Source organism: Schistocerca americana, chromosome X (genome assembly GCF_021461395.2).
Source record: "Schistocerca americana isolate TAMUIC-IGC-003095 chromosome X, iqSchAmer2.1, whole genome shotgun sequence".
NCBI lineage: Eukaryota > Metazoa > Arthropoda > Insecta > Orthoptera > Acrididae > Schistocerca > Schistocerca americana.
The window spans coordinates 194,114,203-194,137,721 of record NC_060130.1 but is presented as its reverse complement, the minus strand read 5'-3'; the positions used below and the strand labels follow the sequence as shown (position 1 = coordinate 194,137,721).

The 23,519-nt window shown below is 37.8% G+C and overlaps 1 protein-coding gene across 1 annotated transcript in view; it reads left to right on the top strand.

The window, feature by feature from the left end:
* LOC124555905 overlaps positions 1-18,766 on the top strand; it is a 76,656-nt gene extending 57,890 nt beyond the window's left edge. Inside the window, exon 4 of the mRNA XM_047129963.1 lies at positions 18,695-18,766. Within this exon, the coding sequence (XP_046985919.1) occupies positions 18,695-18,766 (72 nt within the window). The remainder of the gene's footprint in view (positions 1-18,694) is intronic.
* Positions 18,767-23,519: the final 4,753 nt, after the last annotated feature.

Sequence of the window (23,519 nt, the reverse complement as noted above, 5' to 3'; positions counted from 1 at the left end):
AATTTTAAGTATGCCAGATATTTTGTAATTTAAAATATTTCTAAAAGAAAAGTAATTGTAACTGTACATAGAGTGTCAATACATATAGATTGTGATAAAGTAATAAAATAATTTCTCCTTGTGCATTTTAGTCTGAAATATAATCATCGTCGTCGGCTGATACTCGTATCCGAGTTTTCATTTCTCTCCTGAGATTTCCTTTGTCACGGTTCAGGCGTGGAAGTGTCGTTGATGGCTTAGCAATCCAATCCTAGCGTGGAACAGGCGGCCACAGACATTACAGCTGATGGAAGGTGGAGGACGTGGCTGAGCCTGTAGGAGTTTACGTCTCTGGCGTTTGTCGTTCTCCATTCTTCGACGTTCCAGCTCAAAGTTTTGAAGAGCATTTGAGGTAACTGAGCGCCAGCGACTTCGGTCTTCTGCTATTGTGGACCAGTTACTCGGATCGATGTTCAAGTTTTTCAGATTTTTCTTGTACTGATCCTTATAACGTTTGAGAGGGGCACCTCGTGGCCTTTTACCTGTGCTCACTTTGCTGTACAGCATTTGGCGTGGAAGTCTGTCATTTTTCATCCGCTGGACATGTCCGACCCATCTGAGTTGATGCCCAATGATAAGAGCTTCCATGCTATGCATTTTTGCTTTCTCTAGAACAGCCGTGTTGGATATGAAGTCATCCCATTTCAGGTTCATGATATATCTTAGCTTCTGTTGGTTGAAGCGTTCTAGTTTCTTCAGATCGCAGCGATACAACGTCCAGGTTTCGCAACCATATAGCAGGGTGGAAATGACTACAGCTTTGTACACCATCAGTTTGGTGTACAGTGTTAGGTCTTTATTCAGGAAGACACGCTTTGTAAGACGACCAAATGCTACATGTGCAGCACGTACTCTATTCTCCACATCTTTTCCAGATGAGCAGTTGGATGACAGTATACTTCCCAGGTAGAGGAAATGGTCCACTTGTTCCAGGAGTGTATCATAAATGGATATGCTGAAGTCAGGAACAGAGGAGCCAGGAGTTGGCGGCGCCATCACCTTTGTCTTTGAAATATTGATGGAGAGACCAAATCGTTTGTACGCCCTGCTGAAGGAATCAACTGACAGCTGCAACTCTGCAGGTGAATGAGCTGGAGAGGCATTGTCATCAGCATACTGCAGCTCTGTCACACGAGTGGTACTGGTGAACCTTTTTGAATGGAGTCTGGACTGGTTGAATAATCCTCCATCAAACCTGTACTTTAGTTCTATTCCTGCATTGTTTACGGTTGTCTCGTAAAGCATAGCTGCCAGATACAATGCAAATAATGTAGGTGCAAGAACGCATCCTTGTTTAAGCCCACTTGTTATTGGGAATTCACCAGTCATTTCATTCTGGCAGAGGACCTGTCCAGTCATATCAACGTGGAGAGCTTCAATCAGATCAACAAAATGTTCAGGGCAGCCGAAGCGTTTTAAGACCATCCACATGGCTTCTCTGGGAACTGTATCAAAGGCCTTTTCTAGATCGTAGAAAACAAGTAGTAAAGGCTTTTGCTGTTCTCTGCACTTCTCCTGTAGTTGTCGTGCACAGAAGATCATGTCAATTGTCCCTCTTGAAGGTCGAAACCCGTATTGAGACTCAGGTAGTATAGTCTCTGAAAGTGTCTGGAGGCGATTTAAAAGGATTCTTGCAAAAAATTTTCCAGTGACAGAGAGTAGAGATATTCCCCGGTAGTTACCACAGACGCTTCTGTCGCCCTTTTTGAAGATGGTGACAATTGTGGAGTTCTTCAAGTCAGCTGGTACCTTGCGGGTTTCCCACATTAATATAATAAGTGAGAAGAGTCTAGTTTTTAGAGGCAAGCCGCCACCCTCAATAAGCTCCATCGGGATGCTGTCAGGTCCAGGAGCCTTCCCAGGTTTCACACTCTTGAGTGCCTTGCCAAATTCTTGAAAAGTTGGAGGATCAGCCAGCCAGGGTTTTGGAGGGTGCTGTGGGACATTTTTGAGAAAATCTCCAGCGGCAGTAGAAGGGCTCTTTAACAGTGAGCTAAAGTGCTCTTTCCAACGATTTAAGATGTCCTGACTTTCAGTAAGAATGGTGGAGTTGTCAGCAGCTTTAAGTGCTCCTGATGATGAGCAGATAGGTCCATACAGCTCTTTAATACCAGCGTAAAAGCCACGCAGGTTCCTTGCATCAGAAAGATTTTGGAGTTCTGTGGCTTTCTGTTGCCACTATTTGTTCTTGATTACTCGTATTTCACTTTGACATTTCTGCTTGAGTTCTAGAAAGTGTGCTTTCTTTTCTGCGCAGGATGGATCTTGAGCAAGGGATAGGTAAGCATCCCGCTTTGCATTGATGATGGCTTGGATTTCTCCGTGGTTGTCATCAAACCAGTCACTTCTTTTCCGTGCACTACAACCAACAACATTCTCAGCAGTTTCTTTGATGATGTTCTTTAATGTGGTCCATTCTTGTTCGACGTCATCTGTGGTTGCTGGAGCTTTGTTAAGTTGTTCGGACAGTATGTCTTGGAAGTGTGAGCGAACATTTTTGTTGTTCAGGTTGCTTATGTTGAATTTTCTGCGTGGTGGGTTTGAAAAGTGGGATCGTGGCCTGCGATACTTTGGTACTCTCAAATGGCTGACTAAAAGTCTATGGTCCATCCAGCACTCATCGATGTTTAGTGCTGCTTTTGTGATGAGAATGTCTTTCTTGTCACGCTGTCGCGTAATAACGTAGTCTATAAGATGCCAATGTTTGGAGCGTGGGTGCATCCATGTGGTCTTATAACAGTTACGCAAACGGAATTGGGTATTGGAGATGAAAAGCTCGTGCTCAGCACATAGACCAAGAAGTAGCAACCCATTTGCATTGCAGTTTCCCACCCCTTGTTTACCCATGACATCTCTCCAAAAACGGTTGTCCCTTCCCACTCTGGCATTGAAATCACCAAGTAAAATTAATTTATCTTGAATGGGTATTTTAGAGAGAGTACTGTTCAGTTGGTGGTAGAACTGATTCTTTGTGTCTTCATCACTGTCTAAAGTAGGAGCATATGCAGAGACGAAGGTGATGAATCTGTCTGAACCAATGGGTACTCTAAGAGTCATCAGTCTTTCATTAATTGAGACAGGTGTAAGTCGAAGATCTTTCACTATTTTCGTTTTTACGGCAAATCCTGCACCATGGATGCGTGGTTCTCCTGCATCCTTTCCCTTCCAGAAGATGGTGTACCCTGAACGTACCTCACTAATGTGTCCCTCACCTGAGAGTCTTGTCTCACTCAAGGCAGCTATGTCTATATCTAGACGGGCTAGTTCTTGGGTGATAAGAGCGGTTCTTCTCTCTGGTCTGTAATTGTTCACGTCCAGGAGGGTCCTGACATTCCATGTCCCTATTGTCATAATCATTTCATTCTTCTTTTATTTACGTCTGCAGTATAAGGAGTGACCTACTGGGTGCGGATTCCCAGCCCGGTTCAAGTGTGACTTCCGATGTTTAGCCCACATTTTCTAGGGCCCTCCCCATTCAGGGTGGGCAGCGGTCATCCTAAATAGGCCTGCCCAGTCGCATATGCAGGACCGGATTCCCGAGTAGTCACACGGGTTCTCAGGAAGGCGACCATCACACACCTGCCGCCAGTGTGCAGGTCCAGACTAGTAGCTTCCAGCCTCACTCGGAGCCTGCTACCATCGTCCTTATCCCATCGCCATTGGTCTTTAGAGAAAATGACAGGAGAAATTGCCATTTGCGTGAATTTCTTTAAGGTGGATTACAGCTTGCGAGGAAGTGACCCACACACTATAATTCTGGAACAATTCATCACGGCACATATGTATGTGACATGTGACTTCAGGTACCAGAACTGCAACGAACTGCCGCGAGCTCTATGATGGCTGAGCGGCGCCTTTACAGCCAGTTCATCTGGCATGACCTCTTCCGCCTCCACGTTCTTTGAGAACCTGGGATATAAGATTCTTCTTCCGCTCGCTTCGCCGTTGGGTCGGAGGGTAGATAATAGATACTAGAGAGGAAAGTGAAAGACACCCTTGGGCCTCGGAAACCTAATACCGTTGGGGTCGAAGAAACCAAGAGTTGGCCGAGGGGGGCCGGATAGGAAAGGAAACAGGAGAAGCCTGACACAAGTAAGTGGAAGTAATGCCAGGCTTAGCTAAGGGTCCGTGTGGTTGCCACCCACATACTCCCAAGACGGGAGCCCCCTGCGGACCTGAAATATAATACATCATATACAACATCATATGAAATCTTTCAGTTAAATAGCTGAGACAATATTAACCTGTTCAAAAGGTAGAAAGTATTTTTTGTATCTATAACTTCTGTTGAATAAAGGTAATGTTAGAGGATGGTGTCCCTTTACAGTATCCCCTTCACAAAATTTTGAAACTGTTTGTTTACAATATTTTGTGACAGACTATAAAGTTTGACAATCGGTGTACAAAATGATGCCAAAAGGTTGAATACTGATGTATAGAAGAATCTGGTACATAACATATTACAGAAAACAGAAAAATATCTGCTATACAAGTCATAATCTATACATATGTCAGGGCATGGCATTCAGCTTTTCAGATCTGTGGAGCATACTGTTAAAAGACAAATAATACAAAGTCAAAACATTATAACACTACACTATGGAAATAAGTACAGAGACTATAATTACAAATTGTAAGTACACATCCATAAAATCACACCTTCAAAGCCTTAAAAAGAGACGAGAAAAAATTCAGAGCCTAAGTGTACGATGAGTGAACCGACTCTAAAAATACGACGATGGGTACAGACCAGAGGAATATACTCAATTATGAGTAGGAATATAGTACAAAATCAATCAGCTACATAAACCAGAGTATTTGAGGATATGTTGATTCATGAAAGGAGGGAGAGTCATAAATAGCTTTAAATGATGACATAATAAAGTAGCTTGAGGACAAAAATCGGTGTATGGAAGTAGACATGTATACATCTTGTTATATTGACCATTCTAGCAAATAGTATGGAAGACATACAAACTAACCTACATACATAAAGGTCTAGAAGACTCATTTACAACTGATAAAAAAAAAAAATATACATACTGATTCAAAGTTACATAATGTATTGGGAATTTAATCCCCCTACTTAAAAAAAAACTTACATTTATGTGAAATAACACTGTCTTTGGTAGTCTTGGTTAACAATTTACAAATCTCAGTCACAACACTGATGTAGTTGGCAGGTGCTTGAGTACATTACCCAGCACCTATGATTTCTTGTAAGTTGACTGGTCCAGCCAGGTACAGCCATACAGCAGTGTGGGAGTGAATCTACCCACAGCTTTCAGTTTCCTCCCTAGAGTTCTCAAACTTTCAGTCTAGCATTCAACCAAATCCTGAAACATTGTTTTATGTACTAATTATGCTGTTCAATACCTTCTTTACATCACACGGAGTATGCTCTCCCTATTAAGTTTCCAAAAGCAGTTACTTATGTGAGATGAGATTTAAAAATGGTTCACATATGAAACTTTGATAAACGGAGTTAACTGCAATGGAAAGAATAAACTAACAAGGTGATACACACAGATATACTAACATACTATTCATATTTTTTACAGTACAAATTATGTATATTATCCCATTTCAAAATTGCAAAAGGATCTACTCATGTAGTCTCATAGCATATATGTATCATATTCTAAAGCACAAATCTATTACAAAACATCATTATATAGTGCATCATAAATTTGAACAGCCTATAGATAAGACAAAACTCTAGGAATGACATTATCTTACATACTACATCCTTGATAAACACACCACAATTATGTAGTCCTATGAATCTGCAAACGTAGTGTGTATTTTCTTCTAGATAATTAAGCATCCATGGTCATAGGTCTTGTCCTCTATACTACAAGTTAACAGTACTTTAACATTTTACATACTTGCTTTACTTACCACTAGTTCCTCCTATCTTTACACGTGCAATGGACATTTCCACAAAACTCTTATTATGCTGGATCTTGTCTCTAAACAGTTCAGATATACCACAAATTGGTACCTGTCTCAAACAAACAGTTCCCTTCCCACTGATCAATCTTAATGTTAATGTATGGACATCCAAAACCTGAATCATCATCTCTGATAATAGACACTTCATGTAAAATATCACTTTCAATTTTGTCAAATGCTACATCCACACTGTTTTTACAGGGTTTAATCAACTTTACTGATATCATATAATCACTTTGGTTATTCATTTTGTCAGGTATAGATTAAAGACAAGGAATGGATTCCATAGTGCAACTGACCTCACTTATTACAGAAGGAACACAAAAAATATATTACTGTCAAAATTACACTTCCTGCTCAGATCTTCTTTGACTTCATTCCACCAATTTGGATATAAATTTTGACTAACTACAGCTAACTTATTCCAGAATGCGCATTTATCTATGTTACCATCAGTCTCGTCCAAAACAAACTTAAAAAGGTTTTGACCTTTTTCTCTTGGCTTACAGATAACTCATTACTCTGTGTGATATTAATGAAAAACTGCTTTGACTGGACTGGTATTCCAAGACTCTCACTTACATCAACACATACATCACCTTACCTTTATTCACAAATAACTCTGAAACTTCATTATTCTTAAACTCCACAACTACACGATAATCATCATAATCATAATCCCTGATGATGATTATGACTGATGATTATGATTGATGAGTATGATTGATGAGTATGATTCATGAGTATGATTGATGAGTATGATTGATGAGTATGATTGATGAGTATGATTGTTGATTATGATTGATGATCATACATTCATTCTGAATAAGCTACCAGTCTCAGACATACCAACTTCAGTCATTTCACGGCTCTCATTCGCATCTACATAAAAAATACTATCTAGTTCAGATCCAGTGGAGTCATCACCTGACTGGTATACATCAATAACTCTGTTTTCTGACCAAAAGAAGAAATCCTTAGTACATACTGCATCAAAACTCCCATTAGTGTCACATTCTGGTTTGTAATTGGTACTGACAACACTATAATTAAATATAGTATCTCAAAACTTTTTATCAAAATATAAGTGATAAATTAAAAGTGTAAATTGAAGGTCCCATGCTTTTTGTGTTTCCATGCCCCAAAACTATGGACCTTCATTGAGGCGGATTGCTGTTTCCTGAGTAGTTACATCTACGATTGTTTTTTCTATTAAATTGCCCTAGGTTATCCCCATTATTCCTATCCTGCTGATGTTAAAAATTTCTGTCTCTATTAACATTTTGATCCTGATAGAAGCTACCATTATCTCTGTTTCTGTAGTTATTACCGTTGTAATATCTCTCATTTCGATTATTGTGGTACTTGCTTCTTTCTACTGCCCTATCCAGCCTGTCAACATATTGTAAAAATTGTTCAAGGCAATCATCAGGTCTGTGCACTAAATCCCACTGCAACCTTTCTGGTAATCTCCTTTCGAGTGCATCAGTCATTGCCATTTCATCAAATGGTTTATCAAGGTGCATAAATTTCTGAAGTTGATTCTTACAAAACTCTTTCAGGGTATTGCCCAATTCCTATAATTAGGACTATTCAAAAGTTCACTTTTAATTCTCCCCTGTTCAGCTTCTGACTATAATTTATTTAAAAAACTTTTTTTGAAACTTTGAGATGTTTCCCACTGACTTAAATTTAGATTTACCCAAGACAGAGCTTCGCCTTCAAGACATCTTTTAACAAATTTAATTTTTTGACTGTCACTCATGCCTGACACACAACTCTCTTTACAGTGGTGCATAAGATCTACTGGATGTGAATTGTCTTACAGAAAAAATTTTGATTGGAATGTTGCACCATGCAACACTATTGTTTGAATGCAGATTTTTGTAAATACAGTTTTCCTGAACTGCTGAAATTTTTTGATCTAAAACATTTACATTAGTTTGCATATTGTTTTCAACATTTAAAATTCTTTGATTTAAACTACTAAAGTTCTGTTCCATTTTTTCTGCTATGACCTTCTGTTCAACTCTGATGTCATTAACATTCTTCATCTGTCTTGCAGACTCGGCAACTAACTCATTTTCCAAAACAATAAATATATTTTCTAAGACATCAACTTTTTTGTTCACACTTCTTAATCCCTCGGACAACCCATTTTTTAGCTCTGAAACGTGATTACTAAGTTGGTCTGTTTGGTATTGTACCTTATCCATTTTACTATTGTTTTCAACTTTTAGGTCATTTAATTGTCCTTGTAGTGAAGTAAATTTTCTATCATTGTCCGTGCTTATTTCAGTTGACTGCTCATTAATGCACTAAATTTACTGTTATTATCTGTCTTCATTTCCTCTAGCTTTGCTCAAATTAACTGCAAAATATCAGTTTTTATTGTTTCTTTGCTGACTACATTTTCACTTGGCTCATACATGTCCTGACTGGGTCCCACAGCTTTCACTTCTACGTCACACCTGCCCTCATCTCTATTCATTTTGTTAACAATCACACAAGTACACAAACAAATTAATTTCACAAATACTTTGTACTTAGCTTTCCTTTTTGATGTCCCTCATTGTAGTTGTAAAGTCCTCTTTCAATTGATCCGGTCCATCATTATGGGAAATATCTCATCACTGTTGTTATAACTTGGCTGTGCAGCTCTCGGTCTTCTTTCTCTGAGTGATGGGAAATTCAATATAAACTGCAAATGGCACAAAGCACTGTCCCTTCTCTAACAGACAAAACTTCACTATCAGTCAATTGATCACGCCACCAATTGTAAAATTACCCTCCCTCACATCAACAGTTGATTTTCACTCTTCTAAATAATTGACTTGTTTCATAAGCTTTGAGAGGAGTAAGATTGACAAATAAACTTTTTTACTTACCTTCTTTTATCATCATTGGCTCCAGTTTGTCACATCTTGGGGTTGATTCTGGAGGCTTCCATTTTTTGACTTTGTAGGTTTTCAGATGACATGATAACTGTTAAGTGAGTCTGTTGTGTAATTTCTGTTTTTGTACTTTTTTTATTGTATCACATTTCTCTATATCACACTGTCTTTACAATTTACACTTCCATAAAACCAAAAATTTTATTTTTATTGCCAAAATTAAAAACATGTCCAATTCCATCAGAGTTGTGCCCACTATTACTTCATTCTGTGGTACTAACAACAGTCCAAAGAGTTTACAAAACAGGGTTTACAAACTTTCTTGACAAAAGAAGAATTTTCACAAAGCTATATAATTATTTTATAAATGAGACCAGAAATATATTTAATAAATATTATCAGATTGTGCAATTAATAATAGGAATTTTAAGTGAGCCAGATATTTCGTGATTTTATTTTGTGATTTCAAATATTTCCAAAAGAAAATTAATTTTAACTGTAAATATACAGTTAATACATATCAATTGTAATAAAATAATGTCTTTTTATACATTTTAGAGTGAAGTATAATACATCATTCACAAAATCATATGAAATTCTTTTAGTTAAACCGATGAGATAATATTAACCTGTTTATAAGGTAGGAAGTTTTTTTTTTGCTATCGATAACTTCTGTTGAATAAAGGTAATGTTAGAGGAGGGTGTCCCTTTACCAGTGGTACTTGCTGATGAAGCACACTATGCACCTAGCACACAATTTCTCACATACTTTTCAACATCCTGTCTTCACACTCTTCACCAATATTGTTGAGCAACCTTACAATCTATTGTTCTTTGACCTCTGTGCCCAGTTAGAACGTGGTTGTGAACTTCTTTCAATACTTCTTCCCATAATGCAGCAGACATCATGATGCATGGCTCAAGCTTCAGTGCCCTACCTAGCATTCCATTGTGCATGGCAGATTGTGGCTATGTTTTGAATAGCTTGAAGTCAGCATCAGCAGTTAGCAGCTTCTATCATTCTGTATGGTTACAGCCAATGTCCATATGACACCAAACTTTCTGCTTAATCCGTCTGCATTTTATGTGCTTTCTGCCTGACTTATAAATCTCCTCCAGTCAAATTTGTTTAATTTCAATTCCCACCAAGTCCACCTGCTTGGAGCCTCCTTCAAGCTTAATAGCCATTTTGACACTGTGTGATCATCTAAGACTTTCAATTTCCTAGCATAAATATAGCGCCTGAAGTACATGATACCACACATCAAACTCAACATTTCCTTTTCCACACTCAAGTAATATTGCAGCTTCATTTAACTGTTTTGATGCGTAGGCTGCAAGATGCTCTTTCCCATTCACATCTTTGCTTATAGTACAGCCTCCTGGCTAGCTATTTGCATCACAGGACAGAAAAAATTCCTTCTCATAATTCAGAAATATTAACACTACGTTGTCTGGTGATACAACAGTGGTGTCGTGCACAAAATAGCGGTCAATGGCCGGTGACGCCACAGTGGTGTCATCTGCATAGTATCGCTCAGTGGTCGGTGACACCACAGTGGTGTCATGAGCATAGTATGATGCAGGGGCCAGCGCCAGCACTTCAGTATCTTTTGCATTCTGTTGGTGTTTTGTTTAGGTAACAATAAGTTACACACATCAATAAGTTTTTTGTTTTTATAAGTACTTGCACCCTTTCATCATGGCAGATGAAAGAGAAAATAGGATTATTTACAATGAAGGTGCAGACGTCTTGTCTGACATTTTGAATGACTTGGCTGATTAGGAAGAAGACATAGAATATCAAAAAAATTAAAGTGAAGCAGAATCGTAGGAAGATAGTAAAATACGTCCAAGAAGAATTCAGTGAAGGCTACGGTTTCCAACTGATTCGGCTGAATCAGATGAAGAAGACAGTGCACAGGGGTCAGACTTTGAATTACCAAGGACCAATAATAAATTTTAAGGATCCTCAGGTCCAAACATATTTCCCAAAAATACACAGAGCATTGAGGATATCGTAGAATTAGATGTCGGGAACGATCTATTTGAATATATGAGCAACGTATCCAACAAGTACTATAGTCAAAATTGCAAGAGAAGGAAACTGGATTTAAAAAATGCCAAATTTGTCAACGTTATGGGACCCAAGCATACAAATTGGTTTGGGCTGCTATACTTATGAGAATTATAGATACAGCAAGGATTGATTATTATTGGTCAACAAATCCATTGATAGACACACTGATATTTTGCAAAATGATGTCCTACAACCGATTCAGACAAATATTATCATTTTTACATTTTTCCAACAGCAACAGTAAACTGGATAATGCCGACCGGCTAGTCAAAGTGCAATTCGTAATAGATTATTTTTCCAAAAAGTTTGAAGAAATGTTTAATCCAAGTCAGAACATCTCAACTGATGAAGGAATGACACCACTGGGTGGACAGTAAAATTTTAAAGTTTATAATCCATCAAAAATTATGAAATACAGCATACTCATTCGGATGCTGTGTGATTTGAGTACAGGATACATTTCTTCATTCGAGATATATTCCGGTGCTGGACAGCCTTTAGCAAAAACAGTGATGGAACTATTGACGCCTACTGAGGGAAAGTGGCACCACTTCTGCATGGCTGATTATTATAACAGTGTAGAACTTGCAAAGAAGTTACTTGAAAAGAAAATTTTAGTTTGTGGAATGACATGGCAAGATAGAGGATTTCTGGAAAATTAAAGCTCACAAAAGTCAATGTTTTAGAAGCTTGTCATCTATGGAAAGGTGACAAGTGGCCAGTGACAAGCCAAGTAATCTGAATTAGTGCTGCCGGCACCAAGTGTATAAATTTGTACGAGATGTGAGGACGGCAAAGTGCTAACATGAGGCTAGTTGTTAGTGCTCCTTTTATCTTTTTTGAATATGAAATTGGGAAGATCTTAGCTGTAAGTTGGTTAGTTTTAGTGATGTACAAATCAGTGAAGTTGGCCATACATAAATATAACATTTCTGAACCTCATTCCATGTTGATTAAGTATGATGTGGAGTCATTTAAAATATTATGGAGGATTTATATTAATGCATGGTTTTGCAGTGATATGTACCACTAAAACTCTCTTGAACTTCCAGCTGCAGCAAGTGGTTTAAAACTCACAAGCTTTCAGTCAAGTACTCCTTGGCAACTGTCAAGTAGTGACTGTCTTTTGGTTGCCGCTAACATCCTTTACTGCTGCACTGCCTTACATGACGTCACTGGTGCTCACTCCAGCACCATATAGGGTAATGTTTGCATTGCGCCCCTGCTGCACCTGCTTCAGCTTTCTGATGGCTGTGTTACAATCCTTGCTCAACGGTAGGCTACCACCTTTGCTGAGGGTGTTTTCACAAACTTTTATCTATCACTTCTTTAATTATGCTATCCCAGAAGCAACTAGTCCATGTAATAAATGATGTCTCTTTGAATGCAGTATAATGTGAATATTCTAGAGCATGCTCTACTATCACTGATTTCTTATGACACGACAGGGGAAAGCATCTCTTGTGTTCTGTCTGACAGAAAACTGTCAATGCTCACACAGTATTTTATATACTCCTGGCATTCTGAGGCCTACATCACTTTTACAGGTCTCGTGAGTTGTCAAATTTTTGTTGGAGGCCTGTAGACTGAATCTGTTTCATACCCCTTTAAGAAGTGGCTAAAATTTCTGATTAATGAACCACAGAACGGAAAAAAACATAAGCTTCATTGAGTTTTATTCAGGGTCCTTCTGCTCCTGTGTTTTCAGGAAGGTGGTTTGTGAAATCTGGTAACTAGTGTATCTGTTTTCCTTGAATACTTTCTGTATGTGGCTCAGTTCCTTCAGCAGGTTTTCAGCATCTGAGACACCTTCCACACAATGCACTAAGATCCTCAGAACAGAATATTTTTGTGACAGATAGTGATAGCTGTTAATGTGCAGGTATCTGCAGTCTGCAGTATGTGTGGGTGGGTTTCCAGTAAACACTGTGGCTGACACACAAATTGCTTTATGGCAGATGAGGACATCAAGGAAGTGCAAGGCACTACCAGTCTCTACCTCCATTGTGAATTTGATGGTGTCATGGATATTGTTGATGTGGTCCAAGAATTCCCCAAGCTTTTTACATTCATGAGACCAGATGATGAATGTATTGTCAATGTAATGATAAAAGCAACTAGGCTTTGCAGGAGCCACATCCAGTGAAAAGCATTTGTCTGATTAAAACATTCTATATTCTCCATCATACAAAATCAGATGGACGGCCTCACATTGGAAAGTCCATTAGCTCTAGTTATACCCAACTTGTTTATGGAGAACATCATGCTGGACATGCCTCCTGCAAAGTCTGATTGCTTTTATCATTACATCAATGACACATTCATCATCTGGTCTCATTGATGTGAAAAAACTGGGGTAATTCTTGGATCACATCAACAATATCCATGATAAAATAATGTTCACAATTGAGGTGGAGACCTATAGTGCCTTGCTGTTCCTTGATGTCCTCATCTGCTGTAAGGCAATGTGTGTCTCAGTCACAGTGTTTACTGGAAATCCACCCACACACATCGGGATCTGCAAGCTAACAGCTATCACAATCTGTCACAGAAATGTTTTGTTCTGAGGACCTTGGTGCATCAATAGAAAGCTCTCTCATACACTGGAAGGTTGCCAAAGGAACTGAGTCACTTACAGAAAGTATTCAAGGAAAACAGCTACAACAATCGCCAGATTTCAAAAGCCGTCTTCCCAGAAACATAGAAGCAGAAGGGCCACGAGAAGAAATATAAGCTTGTGTTTTTTCCATTCTATGGCTCAATAATGGGAAAGATCAGCCATTTCCTAAAGAGGCATGAAATAGATTCGGTCATCAGGGCTCCAACAAAAGTTTCACAACTCATCAGTCCTTTGAAAGATGGTATAGGTGTTTGAATGCCAGAAGTACATAAAATACTGTGTGGGTGTGGATATTTTTATGTTGGACAGACTGTGCATACTAATGAACAGTGCTGAGTAGAACACAAGATACTTTCACTTTTGTTACCCTGAGGGATCCATGGTAGCAGAGCATGCTCTGGAAAACAGACATCACATTTCATTCAAAAAGACATCAGTTATTACACAGATGTGTTGTTTCTAGGATATCATAATTAAAAAAGCAATAGAGATAAAAATTTGTAACAACACTCTCAATGAAGTTGATGGCCTATATTTAAGCAAGCCTTGGGACCCTACCATCAGAAAATTGAAGTGGGTGCTGTGGGTGTGCAATGAAAGTATTACACTATATGGCAGTGGAGCAAACACCAGTGACATCAAAGAAGGAAGCACTGCTGTATAAGTATGATGGCAGCAACCAAAAGATAGTCACCACTTGACAATGGCAGAGGAGTACTTGGCCCAAGGGCTTGATGATTTTACACCATTTGATGTTATTGTGAGGTCAAGAGAATTTTATCATAATGGTTAATTGTTTATCAGATCACTGTTGATGTTAACCTACAGCACTATCACAATTACAGTAAGCTGTGATCAGCAAGCCCGACCTCATGCACTTGCATGGCAGGTCTTAATTTTTTGTGGAGATAAAGTTGCCTATTTTTCCCAGGTTTCAAACACATGTTTTTTATTTTTCCTAAATCAGTTATGGTGAATGATGAGATATTACTGTTGAGGAGGACATGGTTGATTTGTCATTACCAGAAGGATGTTGAGCTAATCTTCCTCAATACTTTATTAAATTGTACGCAGCTCATGTCACCCACATAAAACAAATGTCAGTTTCTAATCTGCAATTATCCTATATCAGTATCACAGAACCAGTATTGATTAAGAAGTGAAACTTTTTGCTCTCCACTCAGTCCTCTTGTTACAGGCTCATAACAGTTATCTACACTGCCTGTAGTTAATAGCTGTGATTTATGGGAACATTTCCTATTGTAAAGATTCAATTCAGTAATGACTTTCAAGAGGAGTACTTGGCCCAAGGGCTTGATGATTTTACACCATTTGATGTTATTGTGAGGTCAAGAGAATTTTATCATAATGGTTAATTGTTTATCAGATCACTGTTGATGTTAACCTACAGCACTATCACAATTACAGTAAGCTGTGATCAGCAAGCCCGACCTCATGCACTTGCATGGCAGGTCTTAATTTTTTGTGGAGATAAAGTTGCCTATTTTTCCCAGGTTTCAAACACATGTTTTTTATTTTTCCTAAATCAGTTATGGTGAATGATGAGATATTACTGTTGAGGAGGACATGGTTGATTTGTCATTACCAGAAGGATGTTGAGCTAATCTTCCTCAATACTTTATTAAATTGTACGCAGCTCATGTCACCCACATAAAACAAATGTCAGTTTCTAATCTGCAATTATCCTATATCAGTATCACAGAACCAGTATTGATTAAGAAGTGAAACTTTTTGCTCTCCACTCAGTCCTCTTGTTACAGGCTCATAACAGTTATCTACACTGCCTGTAGTTAATAGCTGTGATTTATGGGAACATTTCCTATTGTAAAGATTCAATTCAGTAATGACTTTCAATATAGTAGTAAGAAAGATTTGTTAGGAGGGATATTCTTAATGTAAACATATATTTAGAGGACTATACCATGACATGAAAGAATCCAGTTAGAGAACTATACCATGATAAATCAGAAAACTTAGACAGGCTGCAAATGACACTTTCTTAAAAGGGTACTTTTTCTAACTGTTGCTAATTAACTTTGTCTAATTATCAGAAATTGTTATTCGCTTAGCAAATAAGATGGATAAATGGTACAAACTTGGATCCTCTTTGCAACTATTATTGAGAAATATTTCAAACAGTTGATTATACACTTTTTAGCGAGCTTCTGTGCAATGTATTTCTATCAGTGGAAGCAAAAGTTTCAGCATGGCATACTCCTATTTTTATGAGAATGTTTTATAGCTGTGTTATCATAAGACTTCTGTATCAAATGAGCAGCAGCAGGAGGCCACTTTTGTAATCATAATGTGGATGTGCCAGTTTCTACCCTTTGTATAGGTTTTTTTTCTGTGGCTGTGCAGTATGAAATAAGTGAAATGATTGGATGTAGATGTAGATATGAAGTGGAATGAATACCTCAGAATGGCAGTAGGGAAGGTGAATGGTAGACTTCATTTTAGTTGAAGAATTTTGGCAAAGTGCAGCTCATCCATAAAGGAGATGGTGTATAGAATGCTAGTGCTATTCATTCATTCAAGTATTTGGCATCCCCATCAGGTTGGATTAAAGGAAGACATTAAGCAGTTCAGAGTGGGCAGCTGGATATGTTACCAATAGATTCAATCTGCAATTTGTCCCATGGGTAGATGCTTGATAAGAAATAGTAAGATACAGCTAAACAAGAACAAGGGTCTATTACAACCACAATAGAGAGATTTAATAACAAAGGAAAACTCTTCTCAATGAAATACAATATAACTTCTCTGACACTAACAGGCACACACCTGGAACACTCAGTGAATAAACATTGTGGGGCATGAAGCCCATGCCACAGATAGTCCCTAATGACAGAGGTTGAGTGCTCAACATAGCTGGTTGACAGGTATGTCTCAGGATATCACTGGAAAGTTATAAGTGCTGCTGTGGTGGCTTCTGATCAGGCCCTGACTGATTAGCTGCTTAGAGGTTGTGTGTGAATTGGCCCAGAACCATGGTGTGGTGAACCGTCAAATCGTATTGGCTTGCACTGTCCTGTATAGATGGGACATGGAGGAATTCATGCCAATCCAGTTCTGCACACAACCCAGTTGAGGAAATAGGTCCCTGACGTGGAGGACCTCTGGTGGTGCTTGTCCTGCTGTCTGTCATCCTTTATGTGATCAGTTCAATGCAGTGAGGCAATACCTTGTACCTATGCAAGCCCATGATGGTTCAGTGTCTGAGGGGTTGCTGATCCCTTTAGGTGAATGAGGGGTACATGGCACCATCAGCACGCAAGTGTTATGAAGATGCTTTATGAACTTAAATGAGAATCCCTTGAGGAAAGATAATGCTCTTTCTGCAAGGCATTATTCCTGAAATTTAGAGAACCGACATTTGAGGCTGACTACATAATGAATCTGCTGCTACCAACATGCATTTCACATAAGGATCATGAAGATAAGATGTAAGAAATTAGGGCCTGTATGGAGGCTTTTAGATATTCATTTCTTCATTGCTCCATTTGCAAGTCAAACAGGAGAGGAAGTGATTAATAGTGGCACAAAGTACCCTCTGCTGTGCACTATATGGTGGTCTGCAGTGTATGTATGTTGATTTGTTATTAGTAGTCAACCTGCTTAGCTGAGTGGCAATGTGTTTGCCTGCCACGCAGTGGGCCCAGGTTCGATTTCCGGCCGTGTTGTGTCACCACCACCACCACCACCACCACCACCACTGACATGCAAGCCACCCAGCGTTGCGTCACCTGAAATAAGACTTGCAACCCGGGGCTGAACTTTCCTGGATGGGGCCTCCCAGGCAACGAGGCTACAATGTCATAATTTTTGTTTTTTAAAAAGTGCTCATTCATAGTTAGCATTAGAGTATTTTAAACATGTTTATTATGGCATTTAGACATGGTGTTGAAACTGAAATAAAACTTGGATGTAGATTTTAGTCCATAACATAAAACAACTATTTCTTTAGGCAACATTTGATGTTGCAGGCTACACATGACACTGTTATACATTTGGTATGTGCAGTGGCTGTGGGTGTTTATTATTGGTATGATGAAACTGATTATAAAATAAACAGAGCTGCAAAAGACCCAACTATTAATATGAACAATCCCATTCACCAGTAGTGTTAAAAAGTATAAATAGCTCCATTTTCAACTAACTGTTAGGGAAGAGGACCAGAGAAAATTGACATTTTTACGGCATGTTTGTTTAACAAATACTCTGTTGAGAAATAGACTCCAATGTAGACACAGTTAAGAGACAAGGTTCTTCATACTTATAGATGTGTGACAGACTCTGAGGTAATCTCAAGTATGCAATACTACAAAGACCACTGCATATTAAGGTACCTCAAATTGTACATAAAAAATGATAAGTGACATCATTACATAAAATTCTTTTTTGAGCCAGGAACATAAACTGAGCAGTGTTGAGTCAGTTTAATTCTGTTTTAAGTATCTGTTACCTCTGAGGCATCATTCTTGAGACACCTTTTATATGTCAATTTCAGTTGCAGCAACTGGAAGTGGAAAATCGAAGATTACATGCAAATATGACTAAACTTCAGCTATCATTCAATGATTGCTGTTCTAATCAAACATTAGATGATGGTCCAGGACGAGAAGAATTGCTAAGTAAGATCAAATTGTTCCTTCATCATAGTAAGGATCTTTCTTGTTGCTGTTGTTCCCAAATGGCCACGTTCATGGTTTTCATTCTGAAAAACAGTTTTTTTTTCCTCCATAGATGCTCTTTCTAATAATTGAGGACTTCTGTAAGTGCAGGTTTTTACAAATACTGCCAGTTCTAGACAGAAATAATTATTCTATCATACTACATGCTAAAGGTATAAAATTGCTATAACACTAAAACAAATATAATAGATATAATATTTGAGAATGTGTTCCTGATGTGCATTTTAAGTCTGTGTATCCAAATACTCTAGGGATGGTAACTTGACATTCACAGGTGACTGTTCAGCAGCATAACATCTGATTTTCTACACGACTGGTGTTATTTTGTTATACTTGAATTAGTATTAATTTTATTTATTTATGACAGTGTTATAAATTTGTTCTCATTCAGAGCAGTACAATCAGCTGCAACTTGAAGTTGACAGATGGCGAGAGGAATGCATTCAGTTACACAGTATTCTAGCAAAGCAAATTGAAGGTTTGAAGAATGTTGCTAGTATCAACTATGGAAGTCATGTACACTTAATAAATGAGGTTGTGGAGCTAGTACTGGCATTTGAAGCACAGAAGAAGATAAACAGGTATGTGCAAAAATGCAGTACCATATCTTATTTTTGTTAGTTAAGTCTGGGAATCATTAACTCTTTAAACTGTAAATTCATGTAGGCAGCTGGAAGACGAATTGCACCAAGAGAAAAATAAGTGGCAAGCAGAAAGAGAACAACTCCAACAAGAAAATGAGAAACTCAGAGAGGAGAATGATAATCAGCACAAGCTTTTGTCTCCAAGCTTAACTAAAAGCCCACAAACTCAAACTGAGGCTTTTATGCAACATGAAATTATAAGAGTGACTTCAGAAAAGCTGGTGAATATTAATTCAGATCATATTAATGTTTAAAAACTTCATTAAAACAGCTTATAGCATGTACAGGATGTCTTAGGAGGAAACACACATGCATGAAGAGGTGATAATACAGACTGCTGTAATGGGGAAACAATGTATTATTCTATGCTTTCTTCTCAGTAACAAAACTTAACAATAGGAGAATGCATAGAGGACTGAGACCAAATCAGCAATAACAGTTGTAGTTTTCTGTGGTCTTTTTAAGAGTTCATAATTATGGCAATTTTTTAGATGTTTCCAGTTAGTCCCTTACTTAATGCTGAACTTCATGGCTAAGCACAAATACCGTGCTGTTTTCTCTGTCAGGTACTAGTGGAAAATGTTTGTTGCTTTCATCTTGTGACCCAGCAGTGGAGTGTCCATTTCATTTTTCTTCTTTCTTTTTTTTCTTTTTTTCTCTTTTTTTTCTTGTGTAGTTGACTGTGCTGAGTGCTTTTGCAGTGCAGTTTTTTTCTGTCATTGCAGATTAGCGTGGAATGAAAGTAAACTCTCACTTCACATACTTCATTCTTCAAATCAAATCCTTGGAGGGTGTTTGTAAAACTTTACATTCACATTTGATTGAGGAATAACCAACAGTACAAAATGCCCTCTCATAGTGACTGAGTGACACACTTTAGGTATGTTACCCCACCTCTCTTCTCTGCTTCCACCTTTTCCCTGCCTCATCCCCTTGTCCAGATTCCTGTGATGAAACTTTCTTCCATCACCACCATTAAAGCTGGTATCCTCTGGGTGAGCACCTACGCACTAACATGAGATAATTACCTTTATTATTCAATTAAGCAAAACTCTGATAAATTGTCTTTCCAGCCAATAAAATTCATATTCTTGTTAATAAAAAAAACAGTTTATTTTCTATTGGAATCAATTTACACCTGCAGTTGTTACACAACTCATCTTTGGTCTTAATTTCTTCATGTTTGTTTTTTTTTCTGTGAAAAATTTCATTCTCTCTTTGTCAAACTAGTATTTGTATACTATGCTACTCCTAATTTCCTATAAACCATATTATAATTTTATCACTACTTTCATAACTTTTTATTCTATTTTAATAACAGCTTTTGAACCCCACTATATTACTAAAACAACAATCACCCTTATGGCTGCATTCATTACTATGCAATGTTGGGTTTGAAACATTCCTTTTGTCCATATGTCAGAGCTTCTGTGACATTGCATGCAATTCCATCCATGGCAGCATTTGGAATGCACTACTCTTAGCAATGACCAGTGTGCTACACAAATAATGTGATTTACTGCTCTGTAGATTTAATCTGAAGCATTATTAGTAGAACTGGATAACTTCTCGGCACTGCCACACTACCCAGTAAGTTGAAATAAGGGTTGCCAGCCTTGACTTGACCTGTGAGAGAGGGTTGAACTTCTCACTACTCCAGAGTCAATAATTGAAAGCCCTGAACTTACCAAACTACTTTCAGGACAGATTCAGAGATATGAGCTCTGGACTGGAAAATGATAAATGCTGTCTGTTGAATACATCACTTCCAGCTGGCTACTGGCAGCTGTTGTCAATAATAACTAAAAAGGAAGTTCAAAGTCGATGTAAATGGAGAAAGAATCACACAAAGACATTACGCTAAAAATTTCTATCGAAGCTAAACATTCCCACATTGATCTCACTGTCTCAAACACTACTTTCCAGCTAACTAATGTCACTCCAATGTGATGGAAGTGCTGTGCTTACCTAAGAAATGTACTTGCACTTAAAAACACACTTTCCTGGAGCACTGAAAAGTTCAAACTGAAATCCATACTCCTTCTGAGTCTGTTTCCTGTAGTATGAGAAGTAACTTGGTTTATCATGAAGCTCTGCAGCTGGAAACTGGCTGAGGCAACTAAGATAATGGACAGGACTAGTGCACATGAGTGGCTGAGAAACAATATGTTAAAAGTTGAACAACAGCAATGCACATTCACCCAACCTCATCACGATTCCACATAATGGTCACTCACCTACATTCCTATGTCAGTGGCATTCTTTCGTGAAGAGTAGAGTTGACTGGAACTGATGCTAAATTAACTTTCACATCTACTTTGCAGAATGTGGCAATAAGGCGTGTGTGAATATGTAAGTTATTAGATTACCAGTACATTTTTATTAGGTTAACAGCAACTTGATATGAAATATTCTTTACGCAGAAATAAAATGTTGTAATGTCAACATATCTGTAATGGTTTCACTTCTCACACAGGCATGTTGGAAGATATACATGTGTTACGAAAATTGTCATGAACATTAGATTGATTATGGAAATTTTGATTGAAAGCATTATATTTACAATGATATATGTTGCAGACATGTTGACTGTGTTGGGTACTAATCAAAGACTCAACTGGCTGTCATTTACCCTGTGCCAAGCTGCAGCTCATCTGAGAAAACTTTGCTGATACCATGAATAATTATGTAAATTCCAGTTGTTATATTTTAAAATATTATTATCCAATTTATTGCTGTTTTTGTAATGAGTTAGCAGTTCATTGCCACTATATGCAAGCAGTATAGTGAAACTTCCTGACAGGCACACACTCCGCTGCAGAGTGAAAATCTTATTCTGAAAGCAGTTTAGTTTCTCCCAGTATTGCATCATCTGCTTCATTTCTTTGATTATGGTATACAATCTACTGGTTTCAGCATAGAAAAATCCTGGCAGCTTTGCATCTGTCATTTAGCTGCAGATTTCATGCTCATAATGCAGTAAAGAACTGAGCCAGAAATGTTAAAGCATTGTACTCCTTTACATTACTTACTGAATGCTTCCTCTCAGGATACTCTTGGTATGCCCAGAGTTACAGATTTCACCCTCCTGATACGACTATAAGATTGTAAATGCTGTGATCATCTTCTGTAGCTTCCCAACCTGTGTAATATATCCTTGAACTATGAAGTCCCTATTTTAAGAATGCTGATGAACTGTATTTAGTTTCTTGTGTTTTGTTAAACTTCACCCAATGTACATGGACCAATAATTACAAATGATTTGTGAGGAAATAAGTATAAGGTTTAATTGACAGAGATACAATGAATATATCTTATGATTTTTTGTGGCCAGAGAATGTGACTCCTGAGGATAACCTTTCGTGGTACCTTCTCACTAGATAATAAGGAACTGTACATAAATCCTGCACATCCATCATTATTGAAAAAATCAGTATGGTCCAAGGAGAAATGCAAGATCTTTTTCATCTAACATCATCACTGGAATTTTTCTTGTAATGGTTTGCAAATAGATGCAATTTGTAGTGCAATCATTTCCCCAGCAGTTTTATAATTAATCCCACATTTATTATTCTTTGTTATTTTTTCCCAATCCATTGCCTGCAAATACAGTTTTGTTTCCTTATACTTTTACCACAATCAGTGCAAATGGCAAAACACATTTTGGATATATTAATTATTTCTAAATGTGTTGTGTACAAATTCCAGGTTCTTCAAGAAAAACTAGATTTAGCTAAAGAGGAACTTTCACAATGCAAGAACAGCTTAAAATTGCAAACTGAAGTGCTGAAGGATGCAGGGTGTAAGTATATTTTTAAGACCAATAAACAGGATGTTAAAATTATTCCATATTTTGAGAGGTGCTGTCATAATGATTGTGTAACTGCTTCAGAAACAATATTACATTTTTTCCCCTAGTGTTTTCCAGCAAATTAGATAACAATGCTGAAACAGCTGAAAACTCAATAGAGGAAATGCTAGTGAAGAGGCAAGGTCAAAGGAATAACAGAAGAGGGATAAGAAAGAAGGAAAGACATTACCAAGGAATTTTTGAGTTTCACAAAGAGGATATTAGACATATTGTTAGGCATGTGATATTTGGTCAGTATATATCCCTGAATAATTTTTCATTATGTTCACTCATGTGTTCTCTTTATTGAAGTGCTTCCATTGTTTATGAATTTTACATTCTTTTAATTGCAGAATTAAAGCCACATATTGCTGTAACATTACTGCCAGGATTGCCTGCATACATTTTGTTCATGTGCATTAGGCGTGCCGACTGTCAAAATGATTATGAGAAAGTATGATTACTCCTGACAGCAACTATCTACACCATCGAAAAAGTTACTAAGAAAGGCCATGATGATATTGATATAATGGTTTTGTGGCTTTCAAATACTGTGAGACTTCTGCATAATCTGAAACAGTATAGTGGAGACAAAACATTCCAAACTGAAAACACATCACTACAGAATGAACAGTGTCTACAGAATTTTGATCTCACTGAATACAGAGAAGTTCTTTCAGATACAGCTGTTGAAATCTACCAGGTATGCCTTATATTTACTG